Raw genomic sequence first — 12,775 nt, 5'->3', positions numbered from 1 at the left:
CACCCAGGTAGGCTGGGATGGCTGGGGTTCAGGGAGGCGTGGGCGGCCTCACATACCTGGGGTGCAGCCCGTGGGGGCCAGCCTCTCTGGGGATGGGTGGAGAGCTGCAAGGGCCGACCCTGTGGCTGCGCACGGTGTAGATGGGGTTCCTCAGGACGGAGCTCACAGTGCTCGGGGCCAGACTCCGGGGCACCGTGCCTGGAAACGGGTAGGGTGAGACATCTGCCCTGCAATACCCAGCTAGCCCCGGATCTATGCAAGCATCTGGCCCTTCTCCATCATAAAGCAGGAGAACTCTCTTCAGTGCTGCCTATTTCCCAGACTGCCATGGGCAGAAAACGCTCTGAAAAGCTAAAAAATGTCACTGATACAAGACGAAACACTCCAGGTAGGTCAGCAACTGCTAAACCTTTTGGACTGCTCTGTTGAGGACATGCAGCAGCTCCCTGAAACGACCGTCTCCACTCTCCCTGAGGCCGGGTGGCCTTGTGAGCCCACGTCGACCCTCCTCCCCAGCCCTGCCCTGCCAGCTCACCCACAGATGCCCTGCTGGGGTAGAACGGAGGGTTGCTGTGCCGGCTGGAATGTCCAGGAGAGTAAGGGGCCCACTCCTGGAGATCTGGGGAGAGCTCTCCACTGGCCGGGGTGCACTTCTGCTCCTGCAGAACCAAAGGCAAGAGGCAGTGGCTGGAAACAGGGAAACACACGGGCACCAGCAAGCAATTTCTGTCCTCTATGACCTAGCTTCTCCCACTTGGACACATGCAGTGACACCTGGGAGAGTTCATAGCTCGCTATTCATTCATGTTGTCTTAACACATCTGAAAGAGTAGAACTTCCTTCAAAAATACTTTGGAAGAAAACCACAGAGAAAGAATCTGTTCTTTCAAAGAAACAGATTTTGTGTGTAGAAAGTAGAACACATGTATGCCTCAGGCACATGTCTATAACAACTCCACATGATTTGCCCAGCCACGTGAAGCTCTGTGTCTGCCGAGAGAAGCATAGATTTGTTCTCCTGCTTATAGCCATCTTTCCCTCCTAGAAATGACCACAGCACCTGCAAAAACTCACCTGTCCTGCTGCCAGCTAACAGATTCACATGTGCTATATTGTCTCCCTAGGCTCTTCAAGGTAGGTCCCTACCACCCGGTTCCATTGTAAAAGTTCAAAAGCTTCTTGCTAGATAAGCAAACCACAGCCCACACCCAAGATGATGCTCCTCTCCTGGCATCATGTTACCACCATCATGCACGCCTCAGGGGACATTCCAGTCTCCTAAGGGAGTCTGCTTCCTGTTGGCATCTACCCACTACCCCCGCCCCCAAGCAGGTGCTGAGAGCTAAAACAGAAGAGCCAGGGCTAAGCCTGAGCTGGGGGACGCCGGTACAGGCGAGCACAGGCCTCTTCATGGAGTGCTCACAGCCCACTGCCCCACCCTCCTCCAGCTGGCCCTAATCCACCCCGGGTCAAGCACCACCTCCAGGAATTGAGCAGGGATCACGACTGGAGCGAGCTTAGGCCGAATGATGGGCGCGGACTTGGGCCGGCGGCGCTTCTGCCCCAGCTCCTCTACCTTCTGGGAGGTGAGGTCCTCATCACAGGACTTCTTGGCTGGCAGGTAGGAAGAGTCCCTGTCCCCTTCAGGGCAGTAACTTGAAGCGATGCGGACCCTGGCCTTGCGAGGGGGCGAGGCGTGCATGGGATCCCCAGGGTCCACGTCAGGGGGCAGGGCGCTCGGGGGGCTGGTGGACGGGGAGCTGCCCACCAGAGTGGCCTCTGACTCAGAACTGGTTTCCAGCTTGTGCTGGAACTTAATGGAGTCACCCCTCCTGGGAGGTTTTGGGGGCGTCAGAGGTCCCACCCTCTTGGAGGGCAAGGGGGAATGGGCAGGCCCAGAGCCTGGGAGCAAGTAGTCTATTTTGGGGGGTGTCTGGGGGCGTTTGAAAGTGTTTGGGTCAAAGATAGATTTTCTTTGCTTTGGCTTCCTGTAAACAGAGAGCTTCTCGGGCCCCGCCACGGAGCTGAGCACAGCCTTGGGCCAGGTCCCACCGCTGTGGGCGTTGTCAGGCTCTGCCTTGTCCAGGGGGGCCTCCGCCGCCCCACAGGGGCCCACCTCAGTCTCAAAGGGCAGCAGCGGCCGCCGGCTGCGCATGTCTGCCGGCCCATAGCCACGCTCCCCCGAGGCATCCGAGCGGAAGGAGCTCAGGCTGCGCTCGGACGCGCTGGGACAAGCCTGGGGGGAGACGGAGAAGGGTCCCCCGGGGAACGGCTTGTGCAGGAAGGAGCTGCTGCCTCCGGGGGGGCCCAACTCCTTCCTGTCTTCCAGCCTGTCCGCACAGAAGATGTCTGTCTGTGTGGAGTTGTTGTGCTGCATCAAATTCCGTTTATTCTGAGCCTGGACCTCTGGGCCATGGGCTCGGTAGCTCAGCATCTTATCAGAATCCTTGATGTTTTCAAAGATATTCTGGCCGCTCCATGAGGCGCTCTGAGGGAACACCTAAGTAGGGGTTGCAAAAGAGTGAGGAAGAGAGCGGGTGAGACGACAGGACCTGGAGCTGTCAACAAAAAACATCCCTGGAGGTAAAGCCATGGGAGGGAATGGGCCACACACACCCCAAAGTTGGACAGACGGACAGGCGTACAGGTGCACGCCTCGCCCGTGGGTGAGGCTTGTTTACAGCCTGGCCGCTATGAACCCACAGGAGAGACACAAAGTTCCCTGGTTTGAGCGTTTTCTGAAATCACTTGTATTGTGTTCTGCCTAGTTTTTTAAATGATTAAACAAAATGTAAAAGCTTCATTCTTAAAGATATTTCTTATAGTATGCCAAGGCAATGGCATATTATTCAGCGATAAAAAGAAACAACCTATCAGGCCACGAGAAGACACTCAGGGAACCTTAAATGCATATTACAGAGTGAAAGAAGCCAATCTGAAAATGCTACAGAGGCTAGCTATATGACATTTTGGAAAACAGAAAACTACGAAGATAGTAAAAAGATCAGAGGCTGCCAAGGGGAGGAGGGGGATGGATAGGTGAAGCCCCAAAGATCTTTAGAGCAGTAAAATTATTCTCTACGGTAGTGTGCTGGTGGATACATGTCCTTATACACTTGTCCCAACCCACAGAATGTACTCCAAAAGCGAATCCTCATGTCACCTGAACACTTCAGTTAATGCTAATGTATGAATACCGGCTCAGCAGTGGCAACAAATGCACCCCCACTGACGCTAAATGAACAGGAGAAACAGAGTGGCTAATATGAGGACTCTCTGTACTAACATAACTTCTCTATAAACCCGAAACTGCTCCCCTAAAAGCCTATGAATGTTTAAATAATACTTTAAAATATCTCTTAATAAAGTAGATGAGCCTGTTTCCAGCCTTCTTAGAAAAGCTGACAGGAAAGCACAACAAATGTCCTTAAATCCATTTACATTCAACAATATTTTGCCAAATTGTCTATACCTATTTACCCTGCAGAACATTTGCAAATAAGTTACAAATATTATGACATTTCACCCTAACAGCTTCAACATGCCTTTCCCTCAAATGAAGCCATTCTCCTATATAATCTCAACACCATTATCATACCCAGGAAAAGTAAAAATTTCCTAAGATCACCTAATTATCCAGTCCCGATCCAAACATCCTTCATAGCTGGGTTGTTTGTTTGTTTTTGGTTTTTAAACCAGGATCCAGTCAGGGTTAGTGCACACCCTAGACTTAGAAATCAAGACTTTTTCCCCAAGGATCCCAGTGATGTGGAAAAGCAGCTCGGGTACACAGAGCTGAGGCTCTGCCCGCCCCACAGATAGCGAGAGCAGAGCCAGTGCAGGGTGGGGTCCTTACCTTCAGGAGGGACAGGGTCAGGGAGTCCTGGCAGCTCCGCAGCAGAGACTCACACTCATTCAGAGACTTGTTGTCCAGTGCAATGCCATTGATCTAGAGCCAACAAAGAGCCCATCAGGCTTGTGCCAGGCCAGGGGTTCTGCCCAGCTGCTGACCCATGCTGGACAGTGGGCCTGGTTATGTAAGGTGCCCGTGTCTGGAGCTGGCAAAGGAGAGAAAGCCCCTCGCCAGTAAGGCCCTCAAAGTCCAGTTATGGGGCTTCTGAAGCAAACGAAATACACAGCCTTAAGAGCGCTCTGGGGACGGGACTTGTCTGGCTGGGACCAGAATTCCAGGGGTCCCAGGGAGCATCCCACCCTGCTGCTTCCTGCTGTGTGATGCTGGACCGTGGCTCAGAACTCCTTCACACGCAAAAAGGAAGAAAAACATGTTTGACCCCCCAGGAGTGGGAGGAGACTGAAAATGAGATCACGGTGTGGGAGACCACAGAGGAACCACGTGACACCAAGTATCATCACAAAGACTCCCACAACCCATACGCCTGAGTCTCTGGCCACATCCCTCTCAGACTCGTTCCAATCCTTTTTAAAAGTGTATATGCAGTAGATGACCGGCGATGCTGGGGCAGTGCTCTTGATGGAGCACTGCTCGGCATCACGGGCCATTCCATCAGCACAGCCAACCACGTGACAGGGCTCACAGCATAAAGCCAAGTGAAAAAGGCTATCTCAAATGGGCACATACTCTAAATTCTACTTATACAATGTCCTCCAAATGACAGAATTATGGAGCTGGAGAACAAATTAGTTGCCAGAGTTATGACAGGGGGTGGGGGGTGGAACATGCTGAGGATTGTGGAGGTTAATATAAAGGGTAATTCATTTTGAAGTATGACAGAAATCAAACCAATATTGTAAAGCAATCATCAATCAATTAAAAGTAAAGAGAATTATAAAAACAAACAAATAAATGTTAACATGAGGGAGATCTTTGCAGTATTGGACAGTTCTATATCTTGGTTTTTTTTTCTTAATCTAAAATGTGATAAAACAACAGAAATCTATACCTAGACCCTGTGCCCGCATCTACTGTCTGGTTTTGATGCCACAGTTACATAAGACGCAGCCAACTGACATAACTAGAGGATGCGGATACAGGACCTTTCTGTATTATCTTCGCAACTTTTAAAATATTGCTTAATATCACAACTGAATTATCTCAGCAATTATCTGAAAATCAAAACTTAAAAATATATATTCAGAGTGATTATCTTGGACTGGTGGATTAATTTTTTTGGTTTTTATCTTGGGAGGGTAGATTAATTTGGTTGGTTTTGTTTTTCTTTATAACTTTCTTACATCTTAAAAATTTTCACAACGCCCATATTGCTTTTAAACTCCAGCTTGCCCCCAAATCTGAAAAAACACTGGCAAAGATGTGACATAACAAGCTACCCCAAACACTGAAGATGAGACTGAAACGGCCACAGCTTCCTTGGAGCACATGAAGAAAGGTCAGGTCACAGGATAAATGCTTACAGCCTATGAGCCAGCAATTCCGCCCCCTGGAACTATACCCCATGGCAAGACACAGCAGTGGCCACGCAGCACTGCTATAAAAGCAAAATGTCCTGACCGTGCATCAGGGGACTGGCTCAACAGCCACTACGGAACATGCAGTTGATTGAAAAGACCAGATTTAAAGATGTAAATCTGGAAGAACCTCAAGGCATGCTGTTAAAAATAAAGAGCAAGGTTAGCAGCAGCACACTATATTATGACCACATCTGAAGTTTAAAAAAAAAAAGTGGGAGCTTAAACTGTAAGATAATAAACATTTGTTGCTTCAAAAAAATAAAGTGGGAGATATAAGTTTTGAGTGTTTTGGAGAGAAAAACACAATGAATTGTTAAAAGTGGTTGCCATCAGGGTGGGAACTGGGAGACAGGGAGTCTAGAACTGGGGAAAGAGTTCCCAAGACTTACGGCCACGATCCTGTCTCCCACAGCAAGGGACCCCTCCTTGGCAGCCGGGCTTCCGGGCACCACGGCGGCAGCATACACTCCATTCTCGAGACTGATGCCACTGTCTGCAAACCACAGAGGCCCACAGTTAACCCCCGCCAGGGTCAAACGGCCCTCTGGCTGTCTCCCCTCATCTTTGTGAGATCAACTTATAAAAGGGATGTTGGCAGACTATGAACTATCCATCTCAGCACCCCAACCAGGTCAGACCATCCAGGGGCCTGATCATGTCTGGTCTAGTGAATCAGTCAGTCAGTCACAGCAAGACGCAAGGCCCAGATGGTCCCCTGGCGGGAAGCGCACACACTGCAATACCTCGTTCTGGGAATACGGTACGCTTGAAAACACACGTACCCTCTCTACACAAGAAAGGGTACCCTATCCATCTCCACAGCCCCTACCTTTATGCCCGCTCAGGTTGATGTGCAGTGGTGTGACCACCTTCCCACCCAGGGACTTCCTCCGACGCACGACCATGTTGATGGCCCCCTCCCCATTGAGAAGTGCCTTGATGGCCTGCTTCTTGTCCTTGTTGATGAGGTCCACGTCGTTGATTCTCAGCAGCCAGTCATTGACCCTGAGGAGGGGCACAGCCAGGTCACTGCCTGAGAAAGCCTTGGGACCAGGGGAATGCCTGTTGCTCCTTCTCGGGAGCAGAACACCAGAAAGCAGGTACCCCACAAACACATTCAGAAAGATTTCCTCTTCTAAGAGAGTAAAGTAGTTAACCTTGTGGATGTTGCAGCCTGGGTTCAAATCCAAGCGCTACAACTTAGGGGCAATGTGACGTAGCCCCTCTAGGCCTCAGGGTTCTCATTTGTAAAATGGGGGCTACAAGCACCTACCTCGTGGAATTGTAAAGGTTAATGAATTCTATAAAGTGACTGAACTTAGCAGTCACCAAGCACTATGTAGGTGCTAGTTATTATCATTACTATGTCATGGGATGAGCAAGCAAAGCATATTCTAGACTCTCACACACACCACCTGAGCCCCCTTTAACACACAGAAGCAAAAGGAGAAAGATCAGATTCAGAGGCAATTTGGAGGCAGTATGTCCTTTAAGAACAGGGTTAACAGTTGAACCTGCAAGCTTCAGGTTGCTTCTAAGAGCCCCCCAGATCCTGGGATGCATTCATTTAAATGCCAGCTGGTGGTCTCCCTGGTGGCTCAGTGGCAAAGAACCCACCCGTCAATGCAGGAGACAAAATGTTCGATCCCTGATCCGTGAAGATCCACATGCCGTGCAATCACCAAGCCTGCAAGCCACAACTATTGGGCCTGTGCTCTAGAGCCCGGGAACTACACCTACCGAGCCCACGTGCCCCGCAGCCTGTGCCCGGCAATGAGAGAAGCCACTGCAATGAGAGGCCTCCACACCACAATCAGAGCGTTTCCCCTGCTCGCTGCAACTAGAGAAAGGCTGTGCAGCAATGAAGAGCCAGCACAGCCAAAAACAATTTTCTTAAAAAAGAAGTATCTTATCAATGTCACCTGGCTCTCCTCCAGGTCCTCTGCGTTAGGTCAAAGGGAAACTTCCCCCTCCCCGCCAGAGCCGGGGTCCTGACACTTACCGTAAGCGGCCATCAGCGATGCTTCCTTTGTCCACTTTAGTGACAAATATGCCACAGTCCCCTGGCAAACAAGGCTCATTCACACCCTCTGCCATATCGAACCCAAGTGCTTTCAAGTCAATATCCTCCTGTCAAGAACAGCAGCAACAGCTCACTTGAAGCAGTGATGAGAAACACTTGGCTCTTACACCTCTGGCCACTCACTCCAATGCGGGGGTTGAACCTTCACTCTGATGGGGCACTTGGTCCCCAGGATGAAAGCTCTGAGCAGCTGTGATCCACCCCTCTCTGCCACTGCAGACACACAGCCCCTCGAGCTCTGCTCTCCACGCACTGCCAGCATCTGCTGGGGGACACAGGAGGCCAAGCTGCAGCTGCTACCTGGCTTGGACAAGTGCCGGCAAAGGATGCATCTGCACCCTGGGAGGAAAAGCTGACCTCCCAACTAGCAGCCGTGAAACTGGAGGGCACTGCAGGAGGGCCGGCCACCCTCTCACCTCCGTCCCAAGCCTGCATGTTGAGGAGAGCTGAGGAGAAAAAGACCTGCGGGCAGTTTACCGTCTCCCTTTCAAACTCCACAACTTCTGTCTCCCACTCCATAGAGTCTGTGTCGATGGCTGAGTCGTGCGAGCTGTGGGCCATCAGCTGCCGGAACCGGGCCTCCTTTTCCAACTGGGATTCCATCTGCTCCCTGTGGACGAAGAGGGAGTCATGGCAACGGCCCTCTGGGAGGCAAAGCATCCCAGCTGAGTCCACTGGGAAACGAGGTGGACCATGCCCATCTCCCTCACACTACACACCAGCTTCCTAATAAATCTGAGGGTCAGGTCAGGTCAAGGCTTCCTGAATCGGTGGGTTTTCATAGTTTTTAAGTCTCAGAAATTTGCCCCAAATTTATCTAAGTAGGGGCTTAATGCAATTCTGATAGAAATGCCAGTAAGACTTTCTGTAGCCAAGACTATTCTAAAATGTATATGGAAAGGCAAGGAATTAGAATGACTAAACCGATTTTTTAAATGAAGAATAAAATGGGAGGGATCCTTCTACTTGATTTCAAGACTTATACAGCTACATAAATCAAGGCTGTGTGGAACTGCCAGGAAGACAGAGACCTGGATCAGTAGAACAGAACAGAAGACCCAGAATCAGCTCCACAAAGTACAAAAGGTACAGAAGCAGTTCCGCAAAGAAAGCAGCGTCTTCAACTAAGGGCGCTGGAGCAGGTGGGCATCACGGCAACAGACTCTCAGCCTGAACCCCATACCTTACGTAAAGGTTAACTCGCGCTCTATCACAGATTTGAATGTAAAACTATAAAACTTCTAGAAGGAAAGTATAGGAGAAAATCTTTGAGATCTAAAATAGATTAAGGGTTTTTCAGACATAACATAATCCATTAAAAGTTTTTAAAAAATCAATACATTGGATTTGATCAAAATAAAAAGCTTTAGCTCTCAGAAAGACCCAGGGAAGAGGACGAAAAAAGACTCAAAACCTTGTAATCTTCCCCAGTAACATCCTCCTTCCTAAAACCTGGGCCCAGACGACATTCCGAATTCACCATTACTGCCCTGACACACTCCTGCTGCGCGTTCACTGCACATGGCTCAGCTCTCACCCACTATGCAAGGCTGCTGCTTCTGCAGACAGGGGGCTTCCTGGGCAGCAGCAGCAAGTCCCTTGCCTGCATCCCACCAGTTAAGAGAACTTAGCACAGAGAAGGCGCAAATACAAATGTGCTGAACAAACAAACAAACGGAACCTGACATTCCTCAGAAGCTCCAGGCAACTCTGGCTCAATTACTGTACAAAACCTCTTCCCGTGCTCAAGCATCCAGGGCTCCAGGCTTTGCCCTAATTTGATGCTACTGCTTGCTAGATCCAGACTGGGTCCCTGGAGAGCCTGCCTTTTTGCCTCTTAACCTCTGGGATTTTCTTAGACTGCTTAAGCCCCAGGGCTTCTGGGTTTTCATTAAGCAAATGAAGCTGTTTGTCTCATGTTAAGAGGTGCTGTTGAACAGGGAGGAAGGGGAAGCAGTCACCCACTTGTGGAAGGCTTCGCTGAAGTGTGTGAGGCTTGCACACTCGCTAGCTTCTCACCACCCTATCAGATTGGGAGGTCTCACGAACAGAGAGAGAGCCCCTGCTTCTCAACTACAGAGTCTGGTTCCTGTTCTGAACTACAATGATGGCTGTTGGGATCTGCCAGTTTCTCTTTTTCAGCTTGCATCTTTGTATTTTCTATACACTGGGAGGGGCCACCAAGTCTGAAGTGACGTCCCTGGAGCAGCGCTGTAATCAAGTTATCTGACGCCCCACATAGCACAGGCAGAGTAGACTGGAGTGGTAGTAACAACCACCTTCAAACGCTGCTTCACAATCTGTCATCTTTCTGTCCCATAGCATACTGGTCTCTCAGATGGCCCTGCCTTGGGTCCGTCTCCGTGTGCTGTGAGCCCCACAGGGACCAATGGCTTGTGCCTCCCCCAGGGCCTGGTCCACAAAGAACAGGTACCTTGCAAATCCTTGCTGAGTTGGCGAGTGAACGAGGGAGGGAGGGAATGAATGGACAACACATGCTTGCCCGTTCCCCAGTGGACCGCCCGGGGCAGGGGCCTTCCTTCCGATGCCCCTGTGCACACGGTGCCCGTCCACCCCCACAGGCTCACCAAAGGGCCGCTGCTACTTCTGTGCTGGTCTGAGGATTTCTAATCAACTCTCAACGTAGAGGCAACCCTGGGACACATTTTATGGACTGACCAAGAAAGGGGACCGGCGGCCAGGCCTGCCCATGGGGCTGCTGTGCCCTGAGGGTAGGGGGCCCTGTGCTCCCCGGGTGCCAGCTCATCCCAGCAGCGCCCACCCCAGCATACTTGAGCTCCTTCAGCTCCCGGCTGACGTCGTTCTTCTGTTTGCGAGTGTCATCCAGGCTGCGCAGGGCCTCAGCCAGCTCACTCACTGCCCGGTCCCGCTCCCGCCTCAGGTTGTCACAGAGCGTCCTGACAGAGGGGGCAAAGGGCAAGGTCACTGTGAGGAGCAGGGGGCGGAGGACTCACGGCCTGCAGTGAAGCTTGCAGCCCATGCTCCTGAACACCCCGGATGCCTGATGCGTGAGAGGAGTGCTTGAGAGTCTGGAGACAAGACCTCCCGGGCCAATCCCACACAGGGTCAGAGGGGCACCTTGGACCTGGCAGAGGGGACAACCCCATGGTTACCAGGCAACAAGCATCTCACTCTGCAGTCCAGCGTTCGTCCCACAGTTTCACTCTCAGTGTACCTGAGGTCAAACACCACGCTCCCGCTCCCAGCCCATCTGGCAAGCCCCGGTGCTCCAGCACTGACCACATGCTTCATGCAAGTTTTTCTAGAGTTGCCCTCCACCCCACAAGTAGATGGAGCCCCCCATTTGGACAGAAATCATGTCTTATGCATCTCTGCAGCCCCAAGCCCTGTGCAGGTAGAAAGTGTAGGCTTAAAAAGTCTCTACTAACAAACGTGTGGCCTCTGGGATCCCAGGATCAGCTTGGTCAGTCAGACAGGAGGTGGGGACAGGTGACCCAGCAGCAGGGGAGTCTGCGCTCTGTGCCACCTCCAGAACTGCATCCTGCCACCGGATGGACCCTGAGTGGGCAGGTCCCTACCTATCAATGGCCCCAAGTCCCCTCCAACCCTGAACCTTCATCTCCCGATCAGCCCAGAGTACATCTGTCTCTCCAAATGGCCACAAGTTACCAAAAGTCTCAATGACCAGGTTCTCAGTCATCACCAGCAACACCACGCCACTAGGGCCTCTCCTGGCTTTCCTCCAGGCCAAGGTCCAAGTCTACACTCAAGGGCTTCCCTTCAGAGGTCCTCACCACCTGCCCTCAGGAGCCCTGTCAGCCGCTTCTCCTATTGACTCTGTAAGTGTGCACCCCACTCATGCCACACCCAGTCCCAGGCCTGCCGTGAGTTCACCAACCACCTTTGTTCACGATGGTCCCTCAGGCTGCAGCACCCATCCCCCTTCTCCATTTAGAAAAGACGCCACCCAAGCTTAAGTTCCAGCTTGAATGCCATGCTTCCTGGGGAGACCTCCCTACCTGCCCCCCAGTTCCCTGCACACCCCCACAGGTTTACTGTCCATGCATCTCCCTCCCACCATTGCCCTGTCCCATGACATTGCTCGGCCCCCTCACAGGCATCACACATGCCCAGGAGCCTCAAAGGCTATTTCTCTCCCAGGGTCTCCTTAAAGCTCAAGGGACCATTGGTTGTCAGGAACCAATGAATACTGGCTGTAAGAATGCAGTTCTGTGATACAAATGAATTTACTTACCAAATAGAAAGAGAGAGAAACTTACAGAGTTACAGAATGAACCTATGGTTGCTGGGTGGGGAGGGGAAGGACGAGCGGAAGGGAAAGTTAGAGAGTTTGGGATGGACATGTACACAACGCCATATTTAAAATGGATAACCATCAGGGACTGACTGTGTGGCACAGGGAGCTGTGCTCAGTGTGCTGTGCCAGCCTGGATGGGAGGGGGGTCTGGGGGAGAGTGGAGGCGTGTGTACGGACGGCTGAGTCCCTTCGCTGTTCACCTGAAACTACCACCACGTTGTTTGTTAAGCAGCTACACCCCAACACAAAATACAAAGTTTAAAAGAAAAGAATGCATTTCTGAAACGTCAGTTGCACCAGAAGCCCCCTAAGCCTGGCCTTGTGCCACTTCATGAGGGTCTATGCTCTGGACACAGCAGGCACTTGGACCTCTAGGGTGAAGGGAAATAGGAAGTTGAGATGCAATGGAAAATTCCAAATTTTCACTATGAGGCGAGACTGGGGCATCACCTAGAGTGAGAACGATGACCCAGGTCACTCCCACCAGACCTGGAAGTAAGTGGTAAAGACTCTGACCCTCCCACAGACCCACTGTGTCATGGGGAGACCCAAGCCTGTGGGGGCCCCAGCGCCCATACCGGATGCTGTCGCGCTCAGCCACGATCTTGTCCCGCTCCTGGAATGCCCAGTCCCGCCGGCACTTGGCCACGTCCGCCTCTTGGAGGGCTTCCTTCAGCTCCTGGCACAGAGCCTTGCACTGCTTTCGAAGGATTTCAGCCTCCTTGTTGGCTCTCCCGGCGTCCATCGTCACTGTGTCTTTGATCTGCAGGAGGACAACAAGCGAGCAGAGGGGGAAGTTACTGGGCCTTCTGGTCCGGAAGTGCCCTCCAACTGGTGCAGGAGCTGGGGCTGCACTCTCCGGAGCTGGATGGAGGGAAGTGCTGAGATCCCAGGAAGAGCCCATTCTGACACACCCCAAACCATGACAACATGCTCCACAG

At 51.7% G+C, this 12,775-nt stretch overlaps 1 protein-coding gene across 9 annotated transcripts in view; it reads right to left on the bottom strand.

The window, feature by feature from the left end:
• DLG5 (discs large MAGUK scaffold protein 5) overlaps window positions 1-12,775 on the bottom strand; it is a 123,659-nt gene that overhangs the window by 22,461 nt on the left and 88,423 nt on the right. For 6 of the 9 annotated variants that reach the window (XM_086381816.1, XM_086381817.1, XM_086381818.1 and 3 more), the window contains 10 exons: window positions 12,413-12,597; window positions 10,327-10,452; window positions 8,012-8,144; window positions 7,454-7,581; window positions 6,281-6,456; window positions 5,841-5,944; window positions 3,857-3,949; window positions 1,481-2,500; window positions 536-659; window positions 57-198 (listed from right to left, as the gene is read on the bottom strand). In XM_086381816.1, the coding sequence (XP_086237942.1) occupies window positions 57-198; window positions 536-659; window positions 1,481-2,500; window positions 3,857-3,949; window positions 5,841-5,944; window positions 6,281-6,456; window positions 7,454-7,581; window positions 8,012-8,144; window positions 10,327-10,452; window positions 12,413-12,597 (2,231 nt within the window). The remainder of the gene's footprint in view (window positions 1-56; window positions 199-535; window positions 660-1,480; window positions 2,501-3,856; window positions 3,950-5,840; window positions 5,945-6,280; window positions 6,457-7,453; window positions 7,582-8,011; window positions 8,145-10,326; window positions 10,453-12,412; window positions 12,598-12,775) is intronic. The other 3 variants (XM_086381821.1, XM_086381823.1, XM_086381824.1) reach the window with 1 other exon arrangement.

This window comes from Bos grunniens, chromosome 28 (assembly GCF_055505025.1).
Source record: "Bos grunniens cultivar Pamir isolate PY7600 chromosome 28, Bosgru_T2T1.0, whole genome shotgun sequence".
Classification (NCBI taxonomy): Eukaryota; Metazoa; Chordata; class Mammalia; order Artiodactyla; family Bovidae; genus Bos; species Bos grunniens.
Note: the sequence above shows the minus strand (reverse complement) of the source record. Positions and strands in the feature narration are given on the sequence as shown.